The sequence below is a fragment of the Gymnogyps californianus genome, chromosome 2, assembly GCF_018139145.2.
Source record: "Gymnogyps californianus isolate 813 chromosome 2, ASM1813914v2, whole genome shotgun sequence".
In the NCBI taxonomy this organism is placed as follows: Eukaryota; Metazoa; Chordata; class Aves; order Accipitriformes; family Cathartidae; genus Gymnogyps; species Gymnogyps californianus.
In genome coordinates this window covers 156,702,221-156,721,118 of record NC_059472.1, presented here as the reverse complement: position 1 = coordinate 156,721,118, position 18,898 = coordinate 156,702,221, and the positions used below count along the sequence as shown (strand labels likewise).

The 18,898-nt window shown below is 36.5% G+C and overlaps 1 protein-coding gene across 5 annotated transcripts in view; it reads left to right on the top strand.

Annotated features, from left to right (window-relative positions):
- The window catches only part of ZMYND11 (zinc finger MYND-type containing 11), a 110,898-nt gene that overhangs the window by 46,105 nt on the left and 45,895 nt on the right, over positions 1 to 18,898 (top strand). For 4 of the 5 annotated variants that reach the window (XM_050890657.1, XM_050890656.1, XM_050890660.1 and 1 more), the window contains exons 2-3: positions 792 to 926; positions 18,545 to 18,704. In XM_050890657.1, coding sequence (XP_050746614.1) covers positions 811 to 926; positions 18,545 to 18,704 — 276 coding nt within the window. In that variant the 5' untranslated portion in view covers positions 792 to 810. The remainder of the gene's footprint in view (positions 1 to 791; positions 927 to 18,544; positions 18,705 to 18,898) is intronic. The other variant, XM_050890658.1, reaches the window with a different exon arrangement.

Here is an 18,898-nt window from a genome sequence, read left to right as displayed (position 1 = left end):
GTGCCTGTAGTAGAGCTGTAGGCGATTGATGGCTTATCTGTACTCATTGCCTCGAGCTTTTGGAAAATTTGTAAACAAAGCCAGATGCTCATTATGTTCCCGTTCAGGGTTGATTAGATGGGTAAATGCCATCGGAAGCACTTTGGTCCTGTTGGGTTTTAGCATGTTACAGAAAATGGAATTGCTCCAAAATATTTTTTTAAATATTTATCATCCATGAAAAAATACTTCTAGTTTCTGCTCATAGAATGGATTTTTTAAAATAGTTGTAAATGATAAAAATATGAAAGTAATACTCTGAGAACTATGTTGTATACTAAATTGTGGGTCCAGCTTTTTCTCTGTCAGAGTTCATGCTTACACCATGCAATGTAGTCAAGCACCACTCGCCCTTTTTAACAGTTTTGGGCAATGCAGGAGGCTGTGGAAGCTTCAGACTAGGGTAGCTTCTGCTTTTTGCCAAATTTTAGGGAACTGAGATGGGAATTAAGTGACGTTTTGTAACCAGTGTGATAAGTTAAGTCATCTGCGATTGATTTGATAATTTTTACTGCTCACCTTTTGTCTTCTGTATAGCTTATGTGCTGTGAAAGGGGTTCTTGTAAACTACATTTTTTTGCTTTTTACTGCTCCTTAAGCATAAGAAAGCATGCTGCTGTATAGAAACTGAATTGCTATAGGTTAAAAAAATTTTCCTTGTAATCATATTTATTGCAATATGATTGTCATGTAATCCATTTCATAATTCATGATTAACTTTTTGGTGTATTTTTTTTATTTATCGGCTGCAGCTGACCAAGTAAACAGGTCATGGCACGCTTAACGAAGAGACGACAGGCAGATACAAAGGCTATCCAGCATCTTTGGGCAGCTATAGAAATAATCCGGAACCAGAAGCAAATTGCTAACATTGACCGTATTACAAAGTAAGTGATCTGTTCCAAAAAAAGTCTTGATGAAGGGGAAGGTTGATGCTATTAAAAGCCCTGGTAAACAGAGACAGTAAACATTGTGAGAGACTGTGAAACAGTTACATGCACTTCTGTGTTACTAATTATCTAATTATAAAAAAAAACCTTACAGAACTGAGCACCTAACGATCCTAAAGTGAGGTTTTATCCATTGAATTGAGATCTTACTCACCCTATATTTGTTTTGTATAAGCATTTTAGGAAATATGCAGTATTTATAGTACTTCAACTGAGTTTAGCATGTCAGAGTTGTACTCACTTGGTAGCTTGGTCAAAATACAAGAAGTAGATATAACAGTTAAGGAGAAAAGGGCAATAAAATCTGTAAATAATCTAATTCTTTAGGAGAATGTGATAGGCCAGTAGAGAACTCTTTTCCAGAAGGCAAAGATAAACCTGAAGTGTTAGGTTGCTCAAACAAATAAGAAGCCATATTTGCTGAGATGGGCATAGGGTGCTATTAAAGAAGACATGAGATGATTACTACCTATGCCTAATACTATTGTTAATATTAAAATATTCTTCAAGATGTATTAGGTGCTGTATACACAGAGAAATATATGTTCTTTGTTCTGGGAGCTTGCAATGTGTAAAAAGGTCTACAATATTAAAATACCTTTTAAGATAACTTGGAGTAGCCACTGTAATAAAAACTGAGGGAAGTTTTGTGCCTCTCTCTGCTTTGTCTACATTTCCAGGCCAACATGTACGTCACATTTGTCAAAGTAATCAATATGAATAATTTAAAAGAGCAAAAGTAACCAGTTGGCAACTCTTCAGTTGCCAGAACCAATGTGAACTGATAATGAGGCCAGAGACCACTAAAGGGGAGAGTTATAAGCAGTGTGGGTGACTAACGAAGTGAAAATCATTATAACATGGTCCACTGACAGAGTTTGGAAGCTCTGGGGTGGAAGTGACAGGCAAAACTGGCTTCATAAGTGGAAGAAGTGTAACAGTTCAGGTTCTCCAAACACAGTGAACAATAAACAGGAGAAAGAAAAGATGATGTCCCAAATGAATTAGTGTGTACCTGGCTCCTACAACAAAGGAAAATGCACCTTTAAACCGAAAAGCACCTTCCCAGAGACAGAGAGTTCCAAGCGGGCTTGAGAGGGAGATCATATTTTAGGAATTTCATTTTTGAGGTTGCACTTGAGTTTCAGAAAGCTTTAAAGCATATATATTTGCATCATGTCTCCAAGGAGACAAGTTAGTAAACTAATGCTATACACTTTCCATTTTAACATTTCAAATTACTTGCTCCAGGTCATATATTAACTGAGTTTGTTAGCTGTTTATGCTCTTTTCATATGTAATAAAGGGAGACAGGCATGTCTAGCTGGGGATTCATCCCACTCTTATGAGATATGCCTATTTTAAGGTAGTGCGAATAACATTTAGCTGGGTAAAGTTAGGTAAGACAAATCCTATCATTACAAACAAGGTTGAGAAAACAAGTAGTTAGATACTAGAAAAAGAAGTACTGCTTTTGGTAACTGAACGGTAGTTTGATTTTTAAAAAAACAGTCTAGATCCAGATTGTATGACTCATCTCTAATCAGAAGAAAAATAAGTGACTAAACAGAGATGCAAGCAGCCTTAGTACTTTGAGAAAGCTGTGCAAGGTGTTAGCAGTGAAAAGTAATCTAAAAAGTGTTTGGACATTGTAAATGCTCCACATGCACATCAGTGACAAGAGTGTTGAACAGTGATCTAGTTTCTATTATATAATATTTTTAAGGAGATAACTTTTGACAAGGAAAAGATAAGACCTTTGAGTTGCTTTACAGTACCGGTCATTAATGAAGAAACACAGATGACTTAGTAAATGGGTATGCATATTACATAATATTCAAAATAAAGTTCTGAAATTAGCAGGGCGTCAGAATATCTCTTCTGATGAAAACTGAGCAGCTGATGTTTCTTCCAGGCTCAGAGATTATTTGGTCAAGTACAACTGCAATTCCTTAAAAGATCAATCAGTGTCTGGGCACATACACAAATGTATGAATAATAAGAAAGATCAAAACCGAACAGTGGTCAAAAGTGAAAATTATGAGCATATGTACATAGTTGGAGCTAAAGAGAGGATTCTCATGCTTGGATTAGTAACGTTTTTTAGAAGTGTTAATACCTCTTGGTATTGACTGAAAGAGTGGCTTTGCATATTACAAGTATTTGCAAGTAATAATGACAATTAAATTTATGGAAGCATGTCTTATTCCTGAGTAAGGACACAGAAAAACAGCAGGATAATCTTTTTTTATAAATACATGTTTAAGGTAAGTGACAGTCATCCTACCGTGTCATATGTGTACTTTCAGAGAACTTCACAAGTTGAAAAGATGATTCATGATTTGATTTTTATTTTATTTTCTTTTTGCCATAGTTTGAGGGTTCATTTGTTGCTAGAGACAAGTTGTCCTGTATATTTTGTGACCTGTTAGTCCAAACACCTTCATAGCAGAATCTCTGTTGCTGCTTTCTTCATCAGATGGTTTGCTACTTTTAGGCAAATCTATTTGCTGGCTTTTCTCCTAACCAGCAGCTCAGCATTGTTGTCTCCCTCTTCCTAACATATTCCTGTTCATTTCATTTACTTCTTGCTTTTCTTAGTCTTCTGGTGCTGAGTAGAAGCCACTGTACATATCAAGGAGCAGTTACTTTCTATGACCAGGGGGGAAATGTTGGTAATATAAAACAGGATTCATTGTTTATAGATTATGAACTGTTTCAACTCAATAAGTAGAAAAGACATATTTATATAACACATTAAAACATGTAAAATGTAACCTGTGCACTTTATGTGTAATTGTTAAAAAATATCTGGGGTAAAGAAAGACTTCCAGAAGATACTGGCAATGCAAGGTATGCAAGAAAAATCTATAGAACTAGCCACGCATTTTCTGTAGAGAACATAAGAGTAGGAGGATAGTGTAGGAGGAGCCAAGAGCACTAGAAGGTACTTCTAATATTATCAGGAAAAACCTGTAAGGAAAAAGGCCCTTTAATTAAAAGTAGACTGAATCAAGTATGCTTTGCTGTTTAAATTGATGAGGGGGAAAAGCAAGAATAGAAAAATGCGTGATTAGGAAGTGATGTGGAACATTGAGGACAGAGTCACTTGGAAAATTTGAATATGCAAGTTAGAGCCTTTAAGAAATAGTTAGTAAGCTTACTGACCTTTTGGCAATTATTTTAGAAAAGTCATTGCATGCAGAGAAGTATTAAGAAACACAAGAAAGGTGTCTATTTTTGAAGGAATTAAAAATGTGTGTGTGTGTAAAAATGGCAAGAAAATGACACTATTAATTAGAGTATTACGTAAATACTTAAAAAAAGGCATTGGTAGGGAAGAGACCACACTGCACAGACTTGAAAAAAATCAACAAATCATTACATGAAAGGGATTCTGCAATTTTAGTGATGGTACGTGGGGGTACATTATAGTTGGAAAGGTACTTCCCATTGGTTGGAGATAAGTGTTCTTCAGTAGCTTAAAAACTAAATGAAGGACTGAAAACCAATACTAACAAGAAGTAATAGTGTAGTGAATTTAAAGGAATTAGTACTAAAAGTGCAAACTGCCTTTTGCAGAGAACTTTAAAATATATATAAGTTCCTGTCTTTGTACATAGGCTTCAGTGTGTTCAGTGCATTTTTATTTAACAGTAAAGCTCATTTGAAGGCAGTGGCAACATTTCTGTAAAGGTATGCAAAATAAATATTCTGACCCGGCTTATATTGTCATAGTGTATCTCAAGTCAATGAATTATAATCATTTAAAATCTAACTACTAGAATTATCTAACATTTCTAAACTCCCAAATTACTTAATAACAAAATGATATTTCTAAGAGGTATTTATCAAGAAATATGACTTATTTTTCTGTCCAGACTTGATGTTGGGATAATTTGACCCTAATATGTCAATTATGTAGATGAGTAGTATTGGTATTAGTTATGCTGTAAACAGTAGTGGAGAAATGGCTTCCCATATCTTGTGAATTCTCTGTCAAGAGCGCAGCTGGACAAATTGTTCATCCCTAAAAGTGTGTTAAAATTTATAATTATGCTTTGACTTTCTGTTTTTTCCTCATTATCTTCCATCTGTTTTGGATTTGGGGTAACCTCAAAAATTCATTCTATGGAATAAAATGCCTTAAAATACACTGGAAAAAAGGCATGCATATTTAAATGAGTAGGATAAATTATTGACATTCAGTTGCATAGCAGATTGGTAAGTAGTTCTGTACAGACATGTTTTTAAAGTTCTCTTTCTTTGGCTACTCCAGTCTTCCAGTTTCTTTTATAGTGTTTTCTTTATAATTCCCTTAAAGGTAATTGGACTCCTAAGATTTAATTAACTATTAATTAAATATTTACCCTTTTTCTCACAAGGTATTGGGTTTCCTCAGTAGCAATTTATGAACATTTCATGATCTTTTTTAGTTCAGTGTTCACTATCTATTAAGTTAATGTTATTAAAATACCCAGTTGGCAAATATGGTGTTCTAGAACTATTACTGGCCGCTTTCAAGATTTTGTCATTGTAAACAGACAATTATTCTGGTTTCTAAACTATTCCATAAAGACTAATGTGAAGAACCAAAACATAATTATTTTCCTCCATACTTCCTTCCTCATATTTTTTTCTCTCTCCCTTTGATGTGTTTCATGATTTATTTAGTTGATTGGCTTCTCTCCCTGTCTCTTATAAAGGCTATGTCTATACTGTCTTTGTGTACTGTGACAGGGAATGCCCTGGCACCATCTGGAGCAGATGTGCTGTGACCACACCGCATTGCCTTTGGCGCATGGAGTGTTTCTTTGCCCTGACATATTCTTCGTTTGTTTTATATGTGTGTGTGGTTCTTCAGTTCTAAGCGCCAAAAATAATACAGCCCACAGCAATGCTATTCTTGAAACCTGAAGCTAGAGGCATGATAGTTTGCCATTGGGCATGATGTGAAGGCATCTGAGGACACATAGCATGCTGGAACAGTGTTGTAGTGCCCTTAGCAGAAGGAGCCAATCTTGGCATGGTTTACATCCATGTTCTCTATCAGGAGCAAACTAACCTCTTGGCCATGCTTTGCCTTTTTCCCAAGAGGAAGAAGTTGGCTTTCTCCAGAATGGACCCTGAGAATAAGTTAGTTTGGGAATGAAACCAAGAGTGACCATAGTCCACATGGCAGAGGTATCCCAAATTTTGGGGAGATGAAGCTGTTGGAAAGACCATTAGCTGGGATAAAACTGATATGCTATAATTGGAGAATGTGTGTTATTTTCAAATAGATTGAAACTAAAACGATCAGTTTCATAAGTCAGAAGGCTGTTTTACAACATTGGTGAAAGAAGAAAATGTCTTTTTTTCATAAATAGGTACAAAGGCTCTCATTTTTTTTAAATGGCTTTCAAATGGGATGGTCCAGTGCTAGGTCCCTAAATGGTCATAACCATTTTTCCCATGTTTGTTCTGTGGACTCATTTTCGTTATATTCTAAGTTAATGTAAGTGCAGCTAAGTCAGAACATCTAAGAGAAATGAGCAGATCCCAAGCCTGTATAGAGTAGACTCTGTCAGTTCCTTGTTAGCTTTGTGCGGACTGACATTAATCAGCATTGATGGGATAGCATGCCAGGAAAGAATTACTCAGTATGAAAGATTACTGTAAAATGATGAGATTTTCTGGTCCCACAGTTGAGGTGGTGTCACTAGCATTTGTAGATCGAGTATGTGACCCTCTCAGTTTGACATTTAGTCCTAGGAGGGGGATTTCTTCTCCAAATATCACTCTGTGAAATTTCTCCAGTCAGTCTCTGAGAATAGTTAAAGTTAAGGGCCTCTCCTATCCATAAATCTGTTTTTGTTGCCTTAGTTCTTTTGCTGTTCTCTTTCTAGGCTGTCTGCTTTAACAGAAAACAATTTCTAGAAGCACTGATGAAAGCAAAGATGAGAATGAGCAATTTGAACAGGTAGAGAATAATCACGAGAGAGTATAAATAAGAAAATGAGCAATTTGAACGGGTAGGGAACAATTACACAAGTCTATAAATAAGAATATGCAATGCAGTGGCAAGAAAAAAAATTGAAAGAACAAGATTCTTACAGTATTGCTTATTTGAAGCTCAGAAACTGGTTAGAAAAAATCTATCACTATTTATAGTACCTTTGATGAAAATTTAAATCTTCCTAGTATTTTGCATGTTGCAACTAAATAGTCATGCATAAACAAAAATAGTAAGCCATAAGAATGATTAGGAGAGCAAATGACTCTGGATTTATAACTAGATAATCCTGTTGTTTAACTTTACCTGAGCAGAAGTATTGTAGCACCTGATATTTCTTTGACTGAAATGAAAGCTTAGAAATGTTTTTCTGCTCTGTTGATTTCTTATCCTTTGTCAAGCCATTCCCCTAAAATATCTGTCTTTTTGTTACTAGAGAGTAGGCTTTTCTGAAAACAATTGTTTGAAGTAAAACATCCTCCTGTTACACAGAAGAATGCAGTGGTTGCTTGAGTTCACTTTTAACCGATGTTACTGGCTCCTTTTCCACATCTTTACATCATCCTCATGTATGTTTTAAATGTGACCATGTGAAGCAAATAGTGTTATTAAAACCTAGATTCTTCAGCATCTAGTACATGTTAATCAAACCCTGGTCAGTTGTACTGTGGTGGAACAGGTCAATATTGAAGGAGGTGCTCAGGAAAGCTCACATTTTACCAGTTGGGAAAGGATGAGGAAAAACAGTACAGTGAAGTTTTTTTCCATGCCATATAGTGTAATAGCAGTTTGTAATTAGACGAGGGTAAGCAAAAGTGTGGAGTACAACAAGGTCCTGCAATAAGAAGCATGATACCACTTCCTCAGCAGGCCACATAGCTGCTTCTAGTGGCAGCCTGCCTATTGAGTGTTCACCTCTAAGAAAACTGAATTCAGTTTGTATTGGGTTAGCTTAATTATAGATATGTGCATTACAGAAAAAAAACCACAGAAATACATCACCAGGTGAAGACAGAGTAGAAAACTCTTAGTTTTAAATACCTCTTTATGTGTTTTCTGCTATAGTCAAGGACAAGGCACTTCTTTCTGTCTGACTCCACTATCTCAATCTCCTTTTCCATTTCTTTTACTTTCCTTCTCTTTCCCATGATAAACTTCAGTTGCTTCTTTTACCCCCAAACCAATGGTTTTTTTCTGTTTTCATAACACTATTTCTATGTTAAACCAAGGGAATGAACTAAATCTAGAGTTTTAAAGCTTGTAAATCCTTAGTCATAGATCATCCTGGGGGGAAGAAAAATGTCTCCTGTGCTTTTTCAACAATTTTTTGATCGATTTGGTTAAAAATCATTATATTAATAAAACAAAAAGCATTCTAAAACTGATCATTTGACTCCTTAATAACAAGATTTTTAGTAAAAGTACTATTTTGGTCATATATAAAAACTCTGCATTATGTGTGCATAACTATCAGTTACAAGCATAGCAATACGTTGCATAGAAATATGATGGACACCAAAATGTTTGACTTGCTTGATACATCAATTTTTTATACTGATGGCTTTGCAGTGAAGTTAAGTGATGCATTCAGGTTGAAATTTTTGGACGTTTTCAAAAGTTCGGATAGATGCTATAAAGTAATAAAAAGAACACTGAAGACTGCATGTATGCAGGAAAGTACAGGGAATCTCACCAGCTTTTGCATCATAACCGACACGCTATTTTGCTTGTAAACTTGTACTGAGACTGACCAGTGAGGTAATATTCAGCAAGCTAATAAGGTTTTTTAACATCCAGATTCACAAAAATGTTGAAGAGAAGTGAGGAACTAAGCTAAACACTCATATTTTAGAAGACCCTTAAGAAGGAATGACAGATTGTCATTGATTGCGCAAGGAATGTTCACAATGGCATATGTTCATTAGATTTCACCTGTGTTCCCTGTAGATAGCTACGTTTGTCATAAAGCTTTTATCTATTTGTTTGTAGGGTGTTTAATCTTAATTTTGTTTGTGGGTTCATCAGGATTTTCTGGTTTGGATGTTACGTAACTTTAATATTTCTGGTATTAATGGTCCATTTTAAGAGCCGCTTTTAGACATTTCTGACTAAGGAGGGTGGAAGCAGGGATGACAGGAAAAAATTGTAAACTTTTCTTCAAAAAAGGCTGCAAAGAACCTAGCTGCATTTGCTCTGAGTAGTAGTAGAATTAAAATTTCTGAATTAGTAGATTTGGTTAAAGTATTATCTTGAGTTTATAATGCATAGTAATAATTACGCTTTTTCCCATCAAGCTCCTTTGTTGATATAGATAATTTCTTCAATTTGTGTAATGATTCTATTTAATCACATTAATTAAACTAGTTAAAGGAATATGTAAAAAGAAGTCCAGATATATTAAGCAGTGTTTTTTGTGATTTGTTAGGATAATCATTCCTTCAACTTGGTACTGAGCCACTGTCCCACCATGTGATAAAGAACATTGCTACCTGAATTGCTAGGTCTGCTTCTCAGTGCTGGCTGTCATAAGACTAGTTCAGTGCCTAGTGTAGAAAACTCTTCACCATGGGACTGACAGAGATTCCTACAGCCTTGCCACCTTTTTTTCCTGCTTTATGCTGACTACATGGAATGGAAAGGATGCTGTAGCTGGCTGTGCAACCATTATGCCTGTAGGGGTTTAGCATAAAAGGCTATTTTGTTGAGGACTAGAGCTTGAGGTGAGGCTAAACTTTTTGTGTATTTGCTTTGACGAGAAATATTAATGCATGCACATCTAGTTCCTACAGCTCATTCTGCAAAAACCAAATAGATAGGTGCTCAGATGTTCTAACGAATTTTGCTTGATCAATTTTTCTTATCTAATAATTCTTCTCTTAAGAATGCTCTTATGTGGTATTGCTAGTAAGGCAGTTTTCTTTTTTAATCTCAAAGGTCAATGTTCTTCATTGATTCAGTAGGTGAAGTCATCTCTGGGCTGAGCATGAGTATGACTGGTAAATAAAATGATTCACACTAACAGCACAAACACATGGTTATTAACAACAGCTGTACTTCTTGTTTGATGTTTGCTAATGAGTGCAAACTCATTTAAACTCTCTTTACTGTCTGTTACTATAAAAACTGTAATGTTCAACGTCTAATACTTTTCTTAGCTAATACATGCAAACTATGAACTCCAGTATAAATATTGAGAAGGAAAGTGGTGGAAGTATAACTGACTTGAAAATCACTATGCCCATTTTCATTTTAATGAATATTCTCATGTACACCATACTTCTGTTAATATTTGTGTTGAAGTTGTGTAAGTTTACACAGAAAAATACATAACAGGCTATCTTTATTTCTAATTACTAAAAGCAAACCAATTTACTTTTTATGTCACAACCAGTATTGATTTTTGCTTGAATCATAACATCTTTATAATGCTTGAAAGTGCAACTTCTAGCTTCTGTTTGGTTTCTTTGCTGTAAAGAAATGTGGCTATTAGAACTAAAAAATAAAAATGAGTGTGACATGGCCATTTAACAGGTTGTTATCTGGCTTGAAGTGCTCATCAAGGCTTTCTCTGTAGTCAGTGGAGAGAGAATGATCTCCAAAGCACTACTCATACCATCTATTTTAGGCTGTAGTTTCATATTCCCATTCATATAAACAATATCATCACCAAAAGAAGCAGCCCTGCCCTGATGGCTTTTCCAGCCGTTGTGCTGTTCCCTAGCTGGTAATTAGGCGAACATTTGTGTGACAGTGTGATGATTTTGAAACTGAGCCAAGCTAAAACTAATCTGACCAAAAAAAAAAAAAAAAAGTTTTTGTTACTAACCCAGGTAAGAGTGGAAATTAAATTAGATAGAAAACTCTAAAAAACTGAATCATGAAAGCATTTGAATGTATATTTTTTAAGCACGTTTTGAATTGAGATGGTCAATATGAGCTGACTAAATATTTCATTTGCAAGATATTAGCTAGAATTTTATATTCTGAGTCATGTATTACTTGTTTATCTCTTCAGTACATCCACAGAAAAGTGCTGGATGGAACAGTGGCTCTGCATATACACAAGCAATTGTACATATGCATGCAATGCCCATGAACAATTAGTGCTCCTGTTTGCCAGTAGTGCTCAGTGCACATAGGTGTACATTACCAGCAGTATCACATACAACTTTTTAGGTTGGAAAAATGGGAGTAGAGCCCTTTTTTAGATAAGTTCCTCCTTAAGAAGGTGGTAGTAGTTCTGAAAGGGAGAATTTTGTAGATAAGGATTGAATAGCTTGGTACCTTAATCACTTGCTTTTCATGGTCATATTGGAGAGTTGCACAATCTTAAGTGTACAGTGAAGTTGTATGAGTGAGAATTTAAATTACTGAAACAAGGAATTACCTGAGTTAAAATTATCGTGTTTTTGACAGAAATAACCCAGGTGATTAACATTATAGGAAACTGCATAGTGCCTGGGGTATCTAAAGCATGCACAAACAAGATTACTCCTTAGCTTTGTTTTAGCAGTAGCAGAAGAAACATCAGGCCGATCTGAGTTTCATTGAACTGCTGGATCTCACTGTTTTGCTATCAAGTTTATATGTTCTTTCTGTTTTATAAAAACACTGCACAAAATTAGATTCTGTATTCATGCAAATGCTGTATTTCTAGACTATGAAGGAGAGATGAAACAAATTTTAAAAACATTTCCTACTTAGTGTATGTGTCTTCAGAATGAATGTTGCAGATACTGATGTCAGAGGGAAAAGAAAATTCATCATTTCTCTGTAATTCAGTTTCTCTGTGTCCCCCACTTGGAATTTTGGACTGCACAAAATGTAGATCATATAATCAGTGTTTTATTGCACAGGCAACAGCTCTGTCAATGCCTGCGTGGTCTATGCAGTGTGCTGTTGGTATGTGGAGTGCAGTGGAAATCAAATGCAGCTTGTTCATATACATGCATCTCTCTTTGTGAAGTGGAAGTACAGAGGAAGAATGTTATGCTTTGGTTGTCTTTATCTTAGTGAATTTAATCCATAATTGAAACTTCAGAAACTGTAAACATACAAAATGTATCTTAGAAAACAAAAGTGTGTTGCTACATCTGCACTGTAAACAGTTCTACTTTCTCTGTGTGTCTGTATTGTCTTCAGCTCTCAGACCAGCTCTCAGTTTCTGGCAAGCAGGGAATATATATTTCAAATATATTGTTTTGAAGTACAAATACCCATAACGTTTAGCCTGTGTTTTGTGAAAGTTGATTTGTACCACAGTGCTACATCTGGTGGGAGCAGGCAGCCTATGCTTCGGAGTTGAGACCTTGAGATACAACTGTGAGCACAAATCTTCACCTGGCTGTCCACAAGGATAGCTAGTGGATTCCTGAGATATGAGCCTGGGTATTTTAAGTCCTTATGCCATGTAGCTGTATTGTTAAAAAAAAAAATAAATCACAGCCATCTCTTCCATTTTTACTTTCAGTGTGACCAAGTGACCTATTCTTTGCAAATTATAAAAAGTCTTAAAAGAAGTGCATGGGCCTTCTATAAAACTGCTGTCATACCCTGAATCTAAAGCAAAAGGCATCATTTCTCACCAGAGGTAGGAACACAATATAAAACTCATAACAGATTTTTGGCTGCTTTCCTTCCATTTTATGTCTTATTGCTTAAGGTCTTTCCCTGAATCTAGGACATTTTTATATACCTGTAGGTAACATTTAAAATTAATGGCAGTCTTTCAGTTGAGTTTAATGGGATCTGCTGTGTTTTATCAGATCTCAATTGTGAGATAGGCTATGCCTACAAGGAAATCTTAAGACCTCTGTTTCTCCCTGGATGAGTTGCTTAGCAGATAGTCTGCTGCTGGCAGCAGACGGCTACTTCCCTTCGTATTGTGGAGGGCGGAGGCATCCAGCATAGACTGGGCTAATTGATCAGACCAAGATTACAGTGTTTGCCACTAAAATTAGCATCTACCTACACTTGTCACACTGTTGTATTTTATATAAGGCAGCTATTTCCTATACGTATTCTACTTTAGTCTTTTACAGAGATGCTTGCAGTAGCATTTTTTCAGTATTTTCCTTTTGATGAGTTCAGGTGGCTGAAAATGCAATTCCTTATGAGTCCAGAAAAACTGAGTTGTTTTTTTTTTTTAAATACCTGTGTCAACCTTCCACCTTAAGTAACCTTCCTTCCTTCCTTGGCCAGCTTTGTTTTTCGGACGACAACATAGCTGCGCCCATGTAAACCATTTGGTGCATCTCAGTAGACCACAGTTGCCTTCAAGAGGACTCTTTGGGAGCAGAGTTAGCTATTTATGTGCATTATTTTGTGGCGATATATATTCAGCTCTCTGGGACAGGGTTTGGCTTCGTGTTGTGTCTTGCACAGCACCAAGCAAGAGTTGTGAGCTGTGTGACAGCTGTAGGCGAAAAGTTCACCATCTGATCCCCTGCAAGTGCCAGCTACTTTTGTATCTGTTTTGCTCCCATGGTGATGGCAGCTTTAGAGTCTGCTTCCTCCACACCCCTTACATCAAAACAAACCTTTTTCTTGAGTTTTAAGGTATGTTATGAAGCACATGTATTAGATACAGGTTTTGAATAGAAAGACATGCTGAACACTGGCTAGTTTGAGAAAATTTTTTTGAAGTTTTAGGTGTGAATTGCTCGTATGCTGACAGAGTGTGGTGCTTCTATGTCTCCTGTATATTGGGCAGGCAAGCGATTTAGAGGTGGATTAGGGCACTCTTGTGGTCCAGTTTTGTTTAGCAAAGGGAGGTGGCAAGGTCCAGTTGTCGCTTAGTAGCAGCATGAGTTATAGGAGCTTCTGCAGTTTCTTGCTGTGAAGGAGAGAGACTCTGGAAGGACACATACCAGGTTTCCCTGCATATCATTCCTCCCCTGTCATTGCAATGTGGCTCAGGTGGGGCATACAGCGGATGGCTGTGTGGCTCCTGGATGCCATGAGGCCTCTGAGAACTGCTCAAGTCCTCACCTCTCAAGTCCTCACCTCCAGCTGTGCTGACCCCTTGGGCTGTCCCTGTGGTGTCTGAGAGGTGGTCAAGGTTTTAGGATGGGTAACAAGAATAAGGTATATAAACAGAGGAATACAATGATATTTTATTGCTGCTAAATTTGAAAAGACCTGACTACTATTCATCTGCAGTCCCAAATAGGCTTAAAATTGTTGTTTCACATTTTTCTGATTGGTATTTTGTGTACTAAATACAGATGAACGTGCACACACACATACAATCTACAGACCTATTAATGATTATCCTCTATCGTTCTCCTCTAAATTTTTTCTTTTGCTGTCGGACAGGTGTGCACATATATTAGCTATGTGCATATGTGCATTTACCTGATTCTGTTGGTAGTATCTTGTCTCTGAAAGTGAGCACATTTACATATACATTTGATGTTGTGACAATGCTGAGGTTTGTTTAAAGGTGGTAATGAACAACCTACACGCTGAAGATTCTTAGCCTTTGCTTTCCAAGTGGTGTTGCAATAATTGAAAACACGCTTTAGTAGGCTCTTAGAAGTTGATTACAAAAACTGTAATTTTGCTAGATTTGCTAGATTCTTCTATGCTAATGTCAAGGAGGTTTACGCTGCCAGTTTATAAATGGAGAAAATACTGACCTATAAATACTCTAATATTGAGCAGCAGTTCAGTTGCTTCTGTATCCTGCAGACAGGCAGCCTCATTTGGTGAGATTTGGAATTTAAAATGCAGATTATCAGGCCAAACCTCCTCTTTTCGTCAGAAAGACCCTCATTTTATATAGCAGGGATTAGCACAGTTAAATTGTAATTTGAAATGGTTGTTTCAGCCCCCTATCTGATTAGGGCTGGTTTGCTGATTTAGGGGATTTTACTTTGTCTCCGTGCCTTATTCTCACCCATCTGAGTGTATTTGCTTTACTTCTCGTGGCTGGCTACATAATAGCAGTATAGGGATTGTATTACACTTCCCAATCTGTCGATACAGAGGACTGAGCACGAGCATAACAAACCAGTATCGCTTCAACTCCCCGTCTCCAAGGTAAGGCTAATCAGCTTTTGTTGAAAACAGCAATCGGGGATTGCTTGATCTCTCTTACTTGTTTTTTAACTTCTTGGTGCCAGATGCTTCAGTGCATGCAGTGCCAGGAAAAAACTTGTGCTCCCTGGATTAGTAGTGTCATTTCTGCACAAAGACACTTCAATATTGTTTTTCCCCAATCCAGTAATGAGTCTGATGTGGTAGATAGGACTCTAAACATCATGCTTTCTGTCTCTAGGCTGGAGTTTAACTTATTCTGTGTTTCCAGCATCTTTCACATGTTGTGACAGTTTTTCACATTTCATTATTAAAGAACTTTAACTATCTTTTCTGGTTCAAATCCTGTGCCTTAATCGCTTCTTAGTTTAGGTGCCGTCCTTCTGGCTGAAAAGAAACACGACAGGATTTCATCCAGACCCTGCCAGTGTTGTTTTATAGTCTTTGTGAATATCTAGCCATGTACACTTCACAGGTTTTAATGTAAGTAAAAGTTTGGGGGGAGGGGGCACTTTTCTAACAGCAATTCTACTCTTCGAAGTAAAAACATTCTTTCTACATGTGTGTGCTTTCCTGTGAAAGCTGATAGCATTTTATATTAAAAATGGAAAACACAGCCCTTGTGGATCTCCAGACTGCACAGTCTGAACATTGACCAAAGTATTCTTCAAGAAGCCACTAGGATTTATAACAGCTGGAGGAAATGAGGAGATTGTTTCATTGGTGGCAGTACTTTCACTCTGGTTGAGAACAGAGATTGGATTTGAGAAATGGGAGATTCTGAGCCTTGTGCTCCTTTTCACTAGTGCACACCCTGCCACAGTTGAAATAGGCAGATTAAACCTCTTAGCTGATTAGAGTTGGTTTAAGGCTTTTTGGTTTGTATTTTATATCTGTTCTGTTCAGAGATGTGAGTGAGAAATAGTCACAAAGCGTGTAGCTTGCATTCAAGAGTTTTGTTGGACTGTGTTTCTGCAACTATGGATGATGCAATGCAAAATACATGTTTTCTTCAGCAGGATGCACTGAAGATTATGGCACTGGATTAATACTTGATTTCTGTTCTCAGACCTATAGCAGCCTACTGTGTAACTGTAGGGAAATCCCTTCCTTGCTCAGTGCCTGATTTGTTCTATCAGTAAAATGGGAAGAATGATAGTACGTATGCTATATATTTTGAGACCTGTTAAAGACTTGAAGAAATTGCAGAAGACATGAATGCTGTGGCTCTGATGGGGTGGTTGTTAGTACAGAGTTAAAATGGGAATTTACTGAAAAACCAATAAAGTTAGCAAATGTTGACAAAGATAATTTGCACTTTAAAAAGCTAGTTGTGTTTGCATAAATATGTGCATATATGCACACACATGAAATACATGTAACATGAGTATATAAACAAATGCGTTGTTTTCCCCATTTCAGGCAGTTTTAAAGCTTCAGCGGTTTATGCCTCAGCAAACTAATGGTGTTCGCTTGCACTCGGTTTGAAAGTGAAGTAATAGATTTGAGTCTCTGCCTGTTTAAGACCTCCTTGGAATTTGGAGAACTTGGAAAACTCATTTGTAGTGTTTAATATCACTTGAACAGGTTCTCATGTTGAGTTTTGGTTTCTTCAGAAGCAGGGAGGGATCAGGTTGGGCAGATGAGCATCCACCCAATGTGATACGGAACTGAACTAATGTGCCTATCTTCTGTGTCATTGCTTGGCCCTTGATCCTTTTTGCTAGCCAGCATAAGATTCATATATATTAGCTTGGATCACAGACTTGCACAGAATTTTGTTCTTTCTCTGTTAATTTCATTTATTATTACTTACCTTTTATGCAGTGGTAGCATGCACAAACCAACCAGACTTGGACCATGTTGTGGTAGACATTGTAAAATATAGTAAATGGCAGCATCTGCCTCTTAAGAGTTTTTACCCTAAAAACCCTCCCCAAGATCCTGCAAACATGCTGCATTTACATAAATGCCTCTGATACCAGGCAGAAATTTATAAATGTCCTGTGTTGCTCTGATTGTTGTATAATTTACAACACAAATATATATTTCTACTCAATGAGAAATTTACTATATGATCATAGGCATTTAGTTTCCTTTAGAGCAAAACAAAAAGATTAAATTAGCGTAAACCAGTTCCAGTAAAAGCTTGAGAGAGAATGCAGGACTGGGAAAGACCTTTATGCATCCAAAACAATAAGAAGTTTGAAAGGCATATGTCTTCAAAGAGAAGGGTTGATTGGAGGGTTGACCACTAGAGTGGTCTTCATCCCTTATTGTGAGTTTATAACTTCTAAGGCATTAAAAGTTCCTGTCAGCCATGTTATTAAAAAAAATCTGAACTGATGTAATTCTTCTTTTTTTTTATGTAATGCTACTGCTTTAAGATAACTTTTCCTCAGGTTTGCTTCTGATAATAATTACATTTTTTGTGAAGATGTTTGTGATGACAGTCACAAAAGAATCATGGTTGCTGGAATTCATTATGAAGCATGAAAAAGAGGATACTATAGCTGACAGCTTTGTCTTAAAGCATGCAAATTACAGATTTCTCTCCTAGGAGACAGGTAAAGACAGAGTACCTGGAGAAACCAAAAGGGAGAGAAATTCAGTTAGCCCTGTAACTATAAGAGACCTATAAGTAGAAAAATATGTCCACAAAACAATTGGTTCCAAGTCAATTCACTTATCTGCTGATTGCACGCCATTGCAGCTCTCTTCACGTCTCCATGTGCAGTGACTCATAGATATGGTCTTGGAATTCTGCTAAAAAAAATCTGAAGTGTAATGTTCTTAAAACAGGGAGGTCGTCTTTATTTGAGGGAAGATCATTTTATGTTGTTTACTCCAAGTTAATATTTGGTGTTGGTCTAGAAGTAAATTATACTGGATAAAGGTCAACATTACACAACTGATTCTCATGTATATGCACAGTTTAGGCTGTATATGTTTTGTTCCCACCAGTGCAGTTCATCATAGTGTGATCATTGTGGTTATCTCAAGAAAAGGAGAAGAACCACTTAGTACTGTAACTCTAGCTGTTGGGTTTTCATATGTGATGCATAAATTTCACTTTTTTTATAAATGTATATACTCACGAGCATCACATAGATTCATTGGTACATCTCCAGACTCATTCTATAGTGTGTATGCTATACATACTAGTAGTACAGAAATGCAAGTTTCAGTTAATTTAAAGAAGTCTCTTTAGGGGCACAAATGGATGTGGAAGTTTAGCAGAGACAAGCCCAAGCAGTGTGCGTGTTAGTTTTGGGGTGTGATAATTTTTTTTGGTAGAAGATTACTGTGCTACTACTCGTCTAAGTGTGTACATGATAACTTCAAGGAGAAAAAAAGATGATTTGGAGTACGGGGAAAATTGTATAAATTTTGAGGGTTTAAAAACAACCTAAAACTTAGACTGTGTATTATTTTAAATCATTTGAAAAAGAGTATTTTTTTGCTGATGCATTTTATAGTTTAACACTAACACTTAAAGACTTTTGTGCTTTGTGTGCAGGTATATGTCTCGAGTCCATGGTATGCATCCAAAAGAAACGACACGTCAGCTGAGTTTAGCAGTCAAGGATGGTCTTATTGTTGAAACCCTGACGGTGGGGTGTAAAGGGTCAAAAGCTGGTATTGAACAAGAAGGATATTGGTTGCCAGGAGATGAGATTGTGAGTATAAAGTCTTTGAGAAGATAAATCACAATTTCTGGTATCTTAGCATGAAGCTTGTTTTAATTTCTATTTAAAGTTATTTATAGATGCTGTGTTGGTGCTTGTGAACAGGGAAGTAATGCACTCTTAAACTTTTTTAACCTTTTCTGTTCCATAGAAGCTTTTTCTTCTTGAATTCTGAGTTTTCTGCT